At 44.9% G+C, this 14,745-nt stretch overlaps 1 protein-coding gene across 4 annotated transcripts; it reads left to right on the top strand.

The window, feature by feature from the left end:
• The first annotated feature begins 880 nt into the window (after nucleotides 1-880).
• Mmaa (metabolism of cobalamin associated A) lies at nucleotides 881-12,175 on the top strand. 4 transcript variants are annotated; one of them, XM_051205846.1, is made up of 6 exons: nucleotides 881-1,361; nucleotides 2,529-2,651; nucleotides 5,814-5,984; nucleotides 9,272-9,357; nucleotides 10,801-10,950; nucleotides 11,867-12,175. In XM_051205846.1, the coding sequence occupies exons 1-6, from the start codon at nucleotides 920-922 to the stop codon at nucleotides 12,152-12,154; spliced, it is 1,260 nt and encodes a 419-aa protein (XP_051061803.1). In that variant the 5' UTR covers nucleotides 881-919; the 3' UTR covers nucleotides 12,155-12,175. The 4 variants fall into 4 exon arrangements, with proteins under 4 accessions (XP_051061803.1, XP_051061804.1, XP_051061805.1 ...); XM_051205849.1 differs by having other exon boundaries at nucleotides 1,217-1,357; XM_051205847.1 differs by lacking the exon at nucleotides 10,801-10,950.
• The last annotated feature ends 2,570 nt before the right edge of the window (nucleotides 12,176-14,745 follow it).

Below are 14,745 nucleotides of genomic sequence, written 5' to 3' on the forward strand. Positions count from 1 at the left end.
ACATGTCATAGCATGTATGTAGAGGTAGGAACTTTTGGAAGTCTGTTCCAAATTCTTTTGTGGGTCCCAGGGATGGAACTCTGGGTGCTAGGTTTAGGTAGCAAGCCCATTTAACATGACCTTGTGTTAGTTTTGTTTACAGGGCAATTTTAATGTAAATTCTATCTTACAATAAATTAGTTTCAGGTTCTTGGTTATTCTGAATTATTTTGGGTTATTCTAACTGTGGCCAAAGAAGGAGGCCTCTCCTAAATTTTAGTGTCCTAGTTAGGTTTCTGCGGTGATAAAACAACCAAGACCAAAAGCAGCTTAGGGAGGCAAAGGTTTATTAAGGGAAGCCTGGGTAGATCCTAAGCCAATAGCCTGGGGTAGAGCAGAGACTGTGGAGAAAACTAGAAAGTTTTCTCTGTCCTGCAGCCTGGATGTCTGTTCCAGTCTGGAGCTGGAGTCGTGGGGGGATTCCTGGAGAGCTGCTGATCTGCAGTCTGTTTAAACCCCAAAGAAGTTGGTTCTAATACAGCAAAAGTACAGCTCCACAGCAGATTAGGTGAATTTACCAGTGAGAGTGAGGGCAAACAGACAAAAGCTAAGTTTCCTTTTTCTACATCTATGTGGGCTGCCACCAGGAAGTGTGGCCCAGATTTAGGGCGGGTCTTCCGGCTTCCAATAAACTGATTAAGAAAGTGTCTCCCAGGCATGCTCTGCAGCCTGGGTTTTAGTTGATTCCAAATGTGGTCAAGCTGACAACCAAAATTAGTTACCACATAAATTATTGAGAACCCCAATTATTCTTTTCTTAGAATGAAGGAGAAACAGTTTTGCTACTTCAGTGTTTTAATTGTCTGTTGGATTCAAAACATTTTTTTCCCTTCTAGGGAGTTCATAAACCAGTGTCAGAAAGTGTCCAGTTACAAACAAAATGAGTGTCCCTGCAATGCTACTGCACCCTCGTCAGCATCTAGTAAACAGCCTCCGGGTGCCTTCCCCATGGCTTCACTGCATCCAGACCTCAGGGCAGCAGTCTGCATCCCGAATCCCGAGTGCTCCACTGTGGATCCCCTCTGGACACCATTGTACTAAGTGGATGCTACTGCCTGGTGGCCCGAGGAGAGCATTATGTATCCAGGCAACCTTGAAGGACCATACAGAAGGACTTTCTGATAAAGAACAAAGATTTGTGGATAAACTTTATATGGGTTTAGTCAGCGGGCAAAGAGCTTGCTTAGCGGAGGCCATAACTCTGGTGGAATCCACTCATTCTCGGAAGAAAGAGCTGGCTCAGGTACTTCTTCAGAGAGTCCTAGCACACCACCGAGAGCAGGAGCGGCTCAACCAAGGAAAGCCCCTCACGTTTCGAGTAGGTCGGTTTTCTTTTTCTATTGTTTAGTGAAGCCAGGTGGAAATTTCTTGAACATTTGGATACCTGCTCCTACTTCCACATTCCTTTCTCTACCCTCAAGGAGGGACTCATTTTGAGAGTACTGCACTGGGTCTTGATAGTCTATATATTGTAGACAGAAAAGCACACCCCAAGGAGAAACCCAGTAGGCCTTAGAGAACCCTTGAAGAGAGAAAACCCAGTGTCTACTTAGCAGGCCACACACACCTTCTCAGGGCCTTCTGGGCATTCTACTCTGAGTGTAGTCCTGATAAACTCAAGTCTTCAATTATTTTACCATCATCATAAATAAAAGCAAAGCGAGTTTATTCAGACCTGTAAAGGCTCTTGAGTTGGAAACCTACCATGAGCTGTAAGGACCTAAGCCTGCCTTACCGTGTGTGCACTCTTGAAGATCGTCGAATGCCCATGACTAATGTTCTGCATTGGGCAGGTGCTCCTCTCAGGCCATGCAGTGTATGTGACACACGTATTCTGTGTTATCTCCTCTAACCCTTAACACAAGCTGCAGAAAACTGCTGTTGCAGCAGCTCCGGTCCTGAGGAGGGTATGACTCTAGCAGGGCTGAGCGTCACCCTGCAGACCACAGAACTGATCAGAAGCAGCACTGGGGTGAGCCCCACCGACAGACAGCTCAGGCTTTGCCCGTTACCTGCCATGCTTGACTCACTCTAAATAGGGGCTTTCCTGCCTTCCTGAACTCCACCAGTTTTTTCCAGATTTCCTTTTACCAGATATTTCCTTAAGTTCTGAGTGAAACAAAGGAAAGATGTTTGTAGAGAAAGTTACTTCCTCAATTACTGACAGCTTCTGGAGTAATGGATTATTTTTCCAGTGGTCAGAGGTAGAAGTGGCGATGAGAGGAGCGCAGGTATACAAGTCATACACACTGAAACACAAGCAATGAAGAGTGTCCCCAAAGACCTGCATTGCGGGGGAAGTGAACTCGGATAAACACGGAACTTGGAAGTGTTTCCCTTTCTGATAAAGAGATGGATTTTCCACTGACTGCTTTAAGGCATTTTAAAATATGCCAGTGATGATTTTCATAAATTAGAGGAAACAGAAGGTAAGCTAATGTTTTATTCACCAATTTACTCATGGTGCTAACTTCATTATCTCACTATAGGATTGTCCGGGCCTCCTGGTGCAGGAAAGTCAACCTTTATAGAATATTTTGGGAAAATGCTGACTGAGAGAGGGCACAGATTATCTGTGCTAGCCGTGGACCCATCTTCTTGCACCAGTGGTGGTGAGTATGGCTGACATTTTTATCCGTAGAGCTAGTGGGGCCTGTTACAGGTTAGTGGGAACTGGCAGTTAGGTGACTGCTAACTGCCAGCTGAATTTGACCCCATGAAAGGAACCCTTCCTGTTCTGCTGTAGGGAGGTGGGGGATGCCTTTCTCATTAGGGCTGTTAGAGTAGTCTGGGAGTGGAGGCCTCCAGCTGCTCTACTCCCAGACTACTCTGGTGGCCAGGCCTGACCCCTCCCCAACCTGAGGAGCTCCAGTAGCTAGCCCCCCCCCCCTTCTCTACCAGCCCTAATGCCTGTAAAGGCTGTTTCTCACACCCTACCCCCCATTCCTCACCCTCCATGGTCAGGCCCCACCCTACAGAAAAAAAATACCACCAACCCCTGATCTTGCCCCAAGATCAGGCCATTATCCCTCCAATAACAGGGAGCCAAGAAAGCTCCCCTGCCCCCAAATGCTACATGAACCCCATCTTATGCTGCTTCTCCCTGGAGCAGAGGTAGCAACCTCCTGGGTTTTCCCTCCTAATAAATCTCTTGTGTGAGGGTTGTTGTGTGCTGTAACTGTGATATTCTTGGCTTCCCACTGCCAAGATGCCTTTCCCATCGGACTATGACACAGGAGTTACCTTGGAAATGCTAAATTCCACAGAGGAGGGCAGCTTGTGGGTAGCTTAGAGGATACTCATGTGGGGTCAGAGGACTAATCAAATGGCATACACACCTCAGCCCCTTGGTGATCATGCCCAGGATCACTCACTCGTCACAGTCTGTTTCTCCAATGGGCCTTACTTCTCAATTTTATCTTCGTAGTGTTGTATCATCTCTTCAATTAAGCTTGAGAAAAATCATAGAATTGTTCGTAGCTTTGTCACCTGTCATTTGCCCAGTGAGACAGAAAACTCTTTAAGGGCCGTGTACCATATTGCTATCCTCCTATAGCATTCTGCAGAGCACACTGCACTCAGAGTTCACAGCACTGCAGAGCACACTGCACTCTGTGTTCACAGCACTGCAGAGCACACTGTACCCACAGTGTTCACAGCACTGCAGAGCACACTGCACTCAGCGTTCACAGCACTTTATAGAGCACACTGTACTCATAGGGTTTGGCAATTACTTGTTGATGTGAAGTCATGTAATCACTCAGCATTTAATTTGCAGCTTATCAGAGATAAAATGAATCTAAACTTGGTTCCCTAAGGACCATTTAAAGAAAACATATGAAGCCTTTGCTGTAAATACTCAGTAACATTCCCCCTTCTTCTCTTTGTGGGTTAAGCTGCTCAGATTACAGTTATTCACTGCATGGGTATGGGCGACATACCTTCTGGAGGAGGTGCATGGGCAAAGCAGGGACCATGCTTCAGGGTGGTGATGTCTTAGGAGTGAGATGTCAACACAAGCATGGACTCTGAGCGGTAAATACTAGGTGCTTAGTGAAAGCACTTGGTTTGTACACTCTGGTATTGTGCTGGAAGTAATAGTTGAAAGACCTTAGGTCAGTAGAGAAGTAGATAACAATTCTTGATACCTTTTACTGACAAATATGGCTGGCTCAGAGCAATCAAAGGATTTTGTTCACTGTAATAAAAAGTTTAGCTATAAATGAAATTCTACTCAAGTTCCAAATTCATGTCAATTTGTTTAAGAACTTTGCTCAATGAAAGTTTATGAAGTGTGTTAATGAAGAGCTTTCATAAATAATCCTAATTTTCATTCAAGTGAGAAGGCCATTTCTTCTCCATTTTCATGGATTAGATTATTTGCCACAGAAAAAGCAAACAATAGCTTGAAATAGTAATTAATAGCAAAACTGATGTTATATCCTGTAATAAAAGTGTATAGCTATGTAGCTCCTAACCTTTATTTTCTATGTATATGTGTGTAGCTATATGTGTGAAAGTCAAAAGACAGCCTCAATGTCATTCCTTGGGTGCTGCCCATTTTGTTTTTTGAGACAATCTCTCACTCTCTCAGAACCCACCAAGTAGGCATTGTCGTCTGGTCAGTAGGCTCCAATAATCTACCTGTCCCTGCCTTTCCAACTCCAGGATAATAAACATGTACCATCAGGCCCGGTTTTCTTAGGGTCAGACTCATTTCTACAAGCTGTGGTTCTTAACCACACTCAAACTGAAAGTGAGGAGTCCTATTCTTAGGGTTTTTAAAAAGTGTGTGTAATTCCAAAGAAAAAATACATGTAGGTAAATAGAATATTATAAATATAATTCCTGGTCTATGTAAATATAAATATAATTGGAAAACAGCACTAAACAGCATTAGTTCCTGGGTCTGCCCTTGTGCTAGAGATTTATAACCCCTCCTGTGATGGCCTTGAGATCAACCTGGGGTCTGCGGCTAACAGTGTGGTTCACCCACAAGAACTCTGTGGAAGAGTAATGTTATATGCTGTGTTCATTGTGCTGGCTCCCTAGGCTAATAATGTAGCCACATGGATGAGTTCAGGCAGAGAAAGATAGGAAAGAGTCTGGTGTGAAGTGAACGGGGTAGTTGAGGTACATGGGAGGCATATGCTCTAGAATCAGAACAAGAAAGGACTGGGGGATTCCTCTAAGAACATCTCAGTCTTTACTGTTTCCTATGCTGGTGTGTGTAAGATAGACAGGGTCTGTTTTGTTAACAGGCTCTGAAGCATGTGTTTCATTCCTGCATGATCTCATTTGAGTGTCACCATGTCTTACTGTCCCATTTATGAGGAGAGGAGTAGTTCAGGGAAATAAAAATAACACCCCAAAATGAAGTGGCCAGGAACAATAGCTCTTGGAGCTGATTTGACCACTTGTAAATTAGTGACAAGAGGACATACTAGATACTCTGGTAGGACCCCAGCAAAGAGGCAATCACACCAATGTGGACATGACTCGAAGAGACCACACTGCTGTTCCAAAGGGTTGCCTTGGTCCTGAGATGCTGACATTGCTCAAGGAAGGGAAAGAAGGATGGGTGTTTGGGGGAGCTTGGGGACTTATATGAACCCCCAGTCAGTTTGGGGGGCTAGACAGTGAGTTGGAGGAGAACTCAGTGATGGTGAAATATTGGGAAGAACGGTCATAAGTCAGGTCCCCTTGCAGTTTGCTGATTGGTTATTAGTCCTTACAACTCTTTCATGATTGTAAAATGTAACTATGTGTTTAAGGATCCCTCTTAGGTGATAAAACCCGGATGATTGAGCTATCAAGAGATATGAATGCATACATCAGGCCATCTCCTACCAGTGGGACTTTAGGAGGTGTAACAAGGACCACAAATGAAGCTATTCTGTTGTGTGAAGGAGGGGGATATGACATCATTCTTATTGAAACTGTAGGTGAGTAAGATAGTCTATTTCATAAAAATAATATACCATTATAATGAATGCTATTTAAGGATGAGACCGACATGCTGCCTACTGCACTAGGGAGGCACGTGCTATTTAAAGATGAATAACAACTGATTTCACTTAGTTTATTCAGTGGGTATGAAATGGAATTATATACAAGCTATTGCCCTGCAGGCAATGTGAGTACATGGGCTGTGCTCCCCACCCACAAGAGCCTTCCATATAAAAGGTGACAGTCTACATAGCTGACACATAAATTGACATGGTCTGTGTGCAGAGGATAGTAAGTACTAGAATGACCTTTGGAAGCAAATCACTGCACTACTTAAGCACACTTCATGTCCAGAGTATTCACTAAGTAAGTCTGGGCAGCTGGGAACTTGGGATTCTAAGGCTGTCTGTTTCAACCTTAGCACATAATTCTATGCAGTGAAAATACTCAATGGAAAACTCCAGTTCACATTCCTACGGAGGAACGATCTTTTGGTTCACTCTGGTGAATGTGTATGAAACAACCCAAACCAGTGCTTGGGGGAATCAGTGAAGAGGGAGGGAAAGTGGGTGTAAAGTACGGGCAAAGGGCACTGGGCAGACACTGAGGGCAGAGAGAGGAGCTCAGAACAGTGGCCAGGGTTAGGTTTTCCTTGTGTGCCCTGCCAAAGAGTTCCCTTTTCTCTGAAGGGAGTGGGAAGTCAGAACAAGGCAAGCCACATGTGGGCTCGGAGGGAACCCTGCAGCCGACTGAGAAATGGTTAGAAGGGTTAGAGTGGGAGTGTGAAGCAGTTAGACCATGCAGTCAATCAAAGGAAGGAAACACAGGCTCTACCTCAAGTAAGCAGGGCTAGAGAAGCTGGAGGAGATGGATAAAAGCAGTAAATTGGCAGGACTTTATTGTTGATGTAAGAGATTGAGGAAGGAGGACTGGAGCAACAGAAAACACTGTAGAAGAATGATTAGAAGGCAGAAGAATATGAGGCCAAGAGTCAGTACATTAGTGGGACACGCTTTCTAGGTGTCCAAGTGATGTGGTTTTAGGAAGACTGGTCAGTACATACAGTTAACAACATGGCTTGTAGTTTTGTACTAAGCTATAGATTTGGTTTTGGTTAATTGAAGGAAAGTAGGGGATAAAATAGAAACTAGCCATGTTGGTTTGCTAGGTTTATTGTCATGAATATCTTCTAGGTGACTTAGACCATAGACATCACCTTACAGTTGTGGAAGCTGTTTGCAGGTGGCTGCCTTCATACTGTGCTCTCACATGAGGCATTTGTTTCTCAGGCATGTGCACCCTGGTGTCTCCTCTTCCCACAGGGCACCAATCCCATAGAATTAGCACCGCATCCTCATGACCTCATCTAACTCCTTAGAACCGGTCTCCATCTGTGGTCACACTGAGAGTTGGGTTTTCAACATGTGACCTGAGGGGGCAACAGGCCTGACTTAGTCCTTAACAGTAGTCAGAAGCAGCCTTAGAAGTCCACTGTTTAAGTTTGCGTAGGGAGGGCAATATAGAAGTCAAACATGTTCTCTCAGAGTTGCAATTTGCTGCTTGTCCTAGAGACTTGCAGTGACAGTGACTCAGGTAACGGGGGTGTTGCTGTCTTGAAAAAACCCTGGGGGGGGTGTTCAGAGCAATTGCAGCTCCATACCTTCAGTCCCCCATGATGTCTCTCTCCATCCTTCACACTATCCTCAAGGGTGCTCATGCACAAGGGTGCTCATGACTGGAAGGTGGCTAGGTTCTAGATAGAAGGAAGAAGAGGGAATAGGAAATAGAAAGTAGGACCAGCCCTCTTCAAAGACATCACCTGGAAGCTCCATCTGTTGACCTTACCTGCCTGAAAGGGGACCTGACCTGCTACACTGATGCTCTAGGGGGAGGAGAGGAAATGAGCAAATAGAACAAGAAGTCTACAAATGTGGGCCAAAACATGGACAGTGAGCATCAGTTGAGGGTTTCCAGAAATTTGCCCATAAAGAGAAAACGAGAGATATGGTGATGGTTGAGGGAGCTGTGAGATGCTTGTTCCTGTTTTGGTTTCAAGGGGTGAGAGTTCAGGAAAGTGGGTGGATGGAGGGTGCTGCCAGATACACTGTGGGTGGCATTTGCTAGGAAGTGTTTCCTTTGTTTCCTCCATGATTTTTGACACTGAAAACAAAAGGAGGAAACTGACTGAATCATAGGAGACGACTTTTTAAATGTGTTTGAGTTTTGCCTGCATGCATGTCTATGCCTCCACATGGGTTCCTGGTGCCCATAGAGGCCATGAGAAGCTGCTATAGCCTTTGGAAGTGGAGTTGGGAGCCACTGGGTGGTGTTAAGACCCAAACCAGGTCCTCTGCAAAAGCATCAAGTACTCTTAACCACTGAGCTCTCTCCAGCTCCCGGGGAATGGCTTTTTATGAGACCCTTCAGTGATACTTGGCTGCAATTGAGAGGTCTCTCCAAGCCTGTTTAAAGAAGAGAGAATTGGGGACATGCAGAGTGGAAATAAGGTTGAAAGGCAAAAAGAGATGAAAATATTAGCAGACATTGTTTCAGACTGGTGTCACGGTGTTCAGGCCACTTACTGATGAAAGAGAAGCTAAGAGAAAGCTTTAAGAGTAGGAGAGGAAGTCTCGGCCCTCCTAATGCTGTGACCCTTAATACAGTTCCTCATGTGGTGACCCCAAATCAAAAAATCATCTCGTTGCCGCTTCAGAACTATAGTTTTGTTACTATTATGAATTGTAAATATCTCTGTTTTCCAATGGTCCAGGAGACTCCGTGTGAAAGGGTCATTTGACCTCCAAAGGTGTCACAGCCCACAAGTTGAGAACCTCTTCTATAAAGTCTTCATCCAAAACATTGGTGTAGTGAGAAAAGAAAGGGTGAACTGGCAGATTAATCCAGACTCATGCCTACAGTGCTTGGAGGTGGGGCCTTTGGGAAGTAGTTAGGCTTAAATAAGGCACCGAGCATGTTGTTCCCGTGATGGCATCCCTGACTTTCCAGGAGAAGAGACACCTGCATCAGCATGCTTGCTCTTTCCAAATGATGCTGTCTGCATAGACTCTGGCTCTATGCACTTGCATTTGCCAGCCTGTGGAACTCTGAGCAAATACGTTTCTGTCTTTATCAAATCTGGGTGTTTAGTTATAGCAACAGGACTTTAAAGGGGAATATGTGGCCAAGATGAGGAGTCGAATGAAGTAGAATGGAAATGAGCCAGTAAATTTGACAACAGAAATGTTATTGCTAACTTTTTTAAAGTTGTTACTTGAAATTACAGGTGTGGGGCAGTCGGAGTTCGCTGTTGCTGATATGGTTGATATGTTTGTTTTATTGCTGCCACCGGCAGGAGGGGATGAACTGCAGGTAATGATTTTGGTGGCCCAGCCCTCCTGGAATATATCTCTGAAAGTACAATGTGAAGCATAAATTGTTGTGTTAAATCGAAGGTAGTGTAACTTTTGCATATATAGCTTGGAAGTGACTGGAATAAATGGAGGGTTTTGTCCCAAAGAGACCACAGCATCCTGGTTCAAAAGTAACTCAAGCAATATCGTTGTGTAGCTTACATATTGTATAACATTCCATCATTAGCCAACTAGAGCTGGTGCAGACTTAACAGACACGGTCTTCCGCAGTGTTCCCTTACTGCAGATACTAGCTGTGTCAGGCCACCTATGCCACTGAGCAGTTGTCTACAGAGCTGAAGGTCCCACCTCCTCTCAGGTTCAATAATTTGTTAGAATAACTCATAAAATTCAGAAAAGTTCTGTAATTGTAGGTTTATGACGAAGGCTATGCCAGTGAAGAAGTGCGCTCTCTCTCTCTCTCTCTCTCTCTCTGTGTGTGTGTGTGTGTGTGTGTGTGTGTGTTAGAGGCACTGGGACACACACAGACACACAGAAGTTTGTGTGGGAGGTGTGGGGGTCTCTGTGTGCAAGGGGTGGGACTTAGTGTGGGTGGGAGGAGGCAGACACACCCTGATCATGTGGAAGGTTTTTTTCTGGTCAGCTTAAAAGGGAACTGAGGTGTTAGGTGATCACCAGTCAGCAGAGCGACCTCAAGACAGTGATGTGGACTGAGTTGTCTCATATTGATGAAGAGTAAGGACTGGAAGAGGATGAGCAAGTGAAAGTTAATTTTATTAAGGAGACGTGAGACCTATGAAGTAGGTCTCCCAGGAGGGGTGCTCCCAGGAGGGGTGCTCCCAGGAGAGGGGCCATCATGCTGCTTAGTGGTCTTTTGTGGGACTTATACTGAGACACTCTGTTAATGTTGTCATTCTTTGGGTACAACATGAGCCACGTCGGTGATAGGCCCCCACTGGTGTCCCCTGGCTCAGCTGCAGGCACTCATACTTTGGTCATCCAGTCTAGGCAGTGGTCACATGTCACGGTCACCTTATTTTGTAGGCTACTGATCAAATATTTTACCTTGCTTGTACATGGGCTGATGAATGGCCTAGAATTTACCCTAGGTCCCCACCTTTACTCCCCGCAGTGAGCTGGGAGGCTAGCTTCGTCTCAGTGAGGGGATTGAGCTGCCTTCCACCTCTCCATCAAGTTTTGTCTTCATCATCTATTTACGCAAAGTCTGAGTACATTTTACCAAGTTATCTCTGAATTGGGAGGGGATATTGCAGGTGACTTGCATAATTCCAAGGGCTGTCAAGTAATTGTTACTCCTGGAAAATGGGGTGGGGTAGATAAAGAAAAGTGACAGTGGGGTGCATGACACTGAAAGCATGGCCCCTACTGGTTGTCCTGCCTTCATTCTCGCTGAGAGTGAATGTGGTTCTGTTCTCTTTAGGGTATCAAAAGGGGTATAATTGAGATGGCAGATCTGGTTGTTATAACTAAATCTGATGGAGACCTGGTTGTCCCAGCCCGCAGGATCCAAGCAGAGTACGTGAGCGCACTGAAGCTACTCCGCAGCCGCTCAGGGGTCTGGAGACCAAAGGTTGGCTTGTGTTCTTCTGTTTTTCACCGAGTGAACTGTGCACCTGAGGACCGAGGAATAGGTCTCTGTCTAGACATAGAATCAGTCTTTGCTTGAATGTAAAGACTACACTCTGAAAACTGTGACAGAGCCGGAGTTTGCAGCTGATCTTAAATGTAATCTTTCAACCACAGGATGTCCAAATCTAGTGTGAGGTAATAGGCAGAATGTTCATCAATTGATGTGAACCCTTTGGGAGTGCTCTGAAGTTACAGAGCGCTTCATGGGTTGACTATGAGAACTAGGATTTGGGTAGCAGAGAAAGGCTTGTACTGTGGTGCTTTCATTCCCATTATTTCTGACAAGTTCAGAAAATGAAGAGCAATACTGTAGGAAGCAATGCAGTCCCGTTGGCTGGCACCTGTCTGTAGGAGGACACCATGTTAGTAAAGAATAAACCGTAGTCACTTGAGAGCAGCAGGCCTCTCTTACTGCTGGCTTCTCTGAGGACTCCTGTGGGGGTGACGCCATCTTGTCATGGGGGTGCTGACTCAGCCCTGCACTGACTGTCCAGAGAATGGAGCTTTTCCTCAGTGTGGCTTCATCTCTGGCACTCAGACCTCAGGGAGCCCTCCCTACCATTGTCTCTGCTCACCCTGTGACACGCACAAGTTCTCTGGGATTCCCCCTCACCTTCTATCTTCTGGGACCATCCGAAGTTAAAATACATTTCTAGGCTAAAGAATTTGGCCTTAAATGGACGTCTTATTTCTGCTGTGCAAACTGAGGCATGTGCTGTAGTGTGTGGCAGCATGTTTGCTTTGACAGCAGTGACACCTCATTTTGGTCATTTGTCTGTTTCCATAAACTGTAAGAATTCATTGGCAAATCTCAGACTTCCCAAGAAATAACAGTTGTGGTTCTGCCTTCTCAACAGGTAATTCGCATTTCTGCCAGAAGTGGAGAGGGTGTCAGTGAAATGTGGGACACTATGAGAGAGTTTCAGCATGTGATGCTGGCCAGCGGGGAGTTGACCACCAAGAGACAGAAGCAGCAGAAAGTCTGGATGTGGAACCTCATTCAGGAAAACATCTTAGAACATTTCAAGACCCATCCAACCATCCAAGAACAGATTCCTCTGATGGAGAGGAAGGTGCTCAGCGGGGCCCTCTCCCCAGGACTAGCAGCAGACCTACTGTTGAAAGCTTTTAGAAGCAAACACTAATAAACTTATCCTGGAAAACCATGTTATAGACTTTCCTGAGTACCTAATATCCAAAATATCTGTGAGGTGTGTCTGTGCATGTGTGCGTGTGCAAGTGTGTATGAATGTATGAACACCCTCCCTCTGTATCATTCTGTATCACGCAAGTGGTAGCAACAGGCCGTCTTGAGTATGTTTGAATGTGTTTATTGCTGTCCGCAAGCCCTGTGTGTCCTGGAACTCACTCTGTAGACCAAGCCATTCTCACACTCACAGAGATTCACCTGCCTCTGACTCACAAGTGCTAGGATCAAATGTATACACTACCAAATCTGATTTATCCACTTTTTTTTTTCTTTTTTTTTTTTTTTTTGAGAAAATGCATCAGAACTCAGAAATTCAGTTAGCCCTAGAGGTTCTACACTCCCATCTGCAGCTTTCCTGCCTTAGATGATAGGCACACAGCACAGTGTCCATCTCTTGTGTGGGTCCTGAGGATGGGATGATGGGCACACAGCACAGTGTCCAGCTCCTGTGAGGGTCCTGAGGATGGGATGATGGGCACACAGCATGCTGTCTAGCTCCTTAGGGTCACACTCAGGCTCTTATGCCCACACCACAAGCACTGTACCATCTGAATTACTAAACTGGTGATACAGAGGAAGCACACCTCAGGGACCAAGAGCTTGGGCTCTAGAGTTAGGCTGTATGTTTAAACTTGAACCAGACCAACTTCCAAGCCTGAACACTTATCCTAACTTGGAGGCTTCAGTTTCTTACCTGGGCCAAAATGGGGTTGGCATACTAACCTAAAGAGTGGTGAGGGCTAAATTATTCAGGAAGATCATTTCATTATGATGGCATATAGAAAATAATGCTTGCTGTTTTTATTATACTAAAGCTGTGTGTCCCTAAAGCTTTATAAAGCTTATATGTAATTTAAATTTCTCCATGGTCTTATTACTACCATCGTGCTCTTCTGATATTTTATGATTGTCAAAGAATTAAGCAGAGCTGGGGGTTTAAAGACAATCATAACTTTACTGTTTCCTACAATACTGGTTCTTAACTGAAATCAAATTTCGTTAATGTTATTTTAACAAACACCCCTTTGTTTGTGTAAGATCTGTGGGATTGGCATCCTGTGTAGGTTATGAGAACCTTGGAGAGATTAGCCAGGAGAATTTCTTGATGAGAAAGGACTGTCTTTAAAAGATGTTTAGAAACTTCCAGAGAGGACATCTCATAATTTCTCTTAATGGACTGTTGCATATTAACAGGCCTGGCACTTGTGATGCAGTGTCAGTAGCCATGGGGTACCTGCTGTAGCATAAAGGAGGTATAGGGGACGGAGGTCTTTATCAGCAGCGAATTTAGCAATGTGTTCTCTGTTTGAACTCCTTTTAAATGACATAAATGTAGCTATAAAAATATGAGAAAAGCCCCATCCCATCCTTCTCCTGTGGGTATTGTGCCATAGGCTGTGATAAAGAGACCAATTTTTTAAAAAACATTTATTTAAAAGTCTTTTTTTCATTTTCCATACCAACCACAGTTCTCCCTCCCCTCCTGCTTCCCTCACCTTTCCTCCCACCCAAACCCTCCCCCCATCCATGGGGAGCCAACAAAGTCTGGCATGTCAAGTTGAGGAGGACCAGGCCCCTACCCCCTGTATTGAGGCTGAGCAAGGTATCCCTAGGGATATGGAATACCTAGGGAATGGGAATGGGCTCTAAAAAGCCAGTTCTTGGGCTGGAGAGACCAATCTCTAAGATATCTGTTCTAAGATTTCTTTGGTTTGCTGTACTAAAGAGCAATATTTGTGAGTTTTTTTTCTTCAAATCTGCGCTCCATTTTGCTATGTTCAATAATCCTTTCCCTTTGCCCTCCCCAGTGGTTCTGTAGTGCTGGGCCTCTGACCTGGTCAGGGCAGAGGTTTTGACTTAGCTGTGTGTTGATGTAACTGCCAGCTCTGTCATGAACTGGACAAATGAGTTAAAAAAGTTGTTTCCCCATGTCTACCAATCCCCTCATCTGTAAAAGTACACTGATGACAGCAACTTTCCAGCACTGTGCAGAGAATAAGTGAGAAACTGAAGGGGTTGCACACAATGGCAGGCAGTGTTTTAAATGTCACATACACGTCCATCACAGCTCTTTCCCCTGCAGACCATCCCCTTCCTTTCAGGTGGACTAGTCCACTTATCTCACTGCGCCAGTTCCCCCGCTGTAAATGGAAACAGCAGTAATGCGATGGTTATGTTGTCAATTAGATGAGTTTTTAAACACCTAGGAGACACATCTCTGGGCATGCATTTGAGGGCATTTCCAGACAATTTTTATTGGAGAAAACACTATAAGTGAATGGTTCAGTAGTCCCATGGGCTGGATCCGAAATGGAATAAAGCAGAGTCAAGCTGTTAGCAGTCTCTTGTGCTCCGGCCACCACATGTCCAGCAACTCTTGCTGCTGTGAGTCACGATGGACCCTTCACCCTGAAGTTACTTCCTGTCAGTTATGTCTCTCATAGCAATGAGACAGTAACTAACAGGATGCTATCGACCCGGAGCTGAGTATGTAGCACGTGGACATAGTAAGTGCTAAATACTGGA

Source organism: Phodopus roborovskii, unplaced genomic scaffold, assembly GCF_943737965.1.
Source record: "Phodopus roborovskii unplaced genomic scaffold, PHOROB, whole genome shotgun sequence".
In the NCBI taxonomy this organism is placed as follows: domain Eukaryota; kingdom Metazoa; phylum Chordata; class Mammalia; order Rodentia; family Cricetidae; genus Phodopus; species Phodopus roborovskii.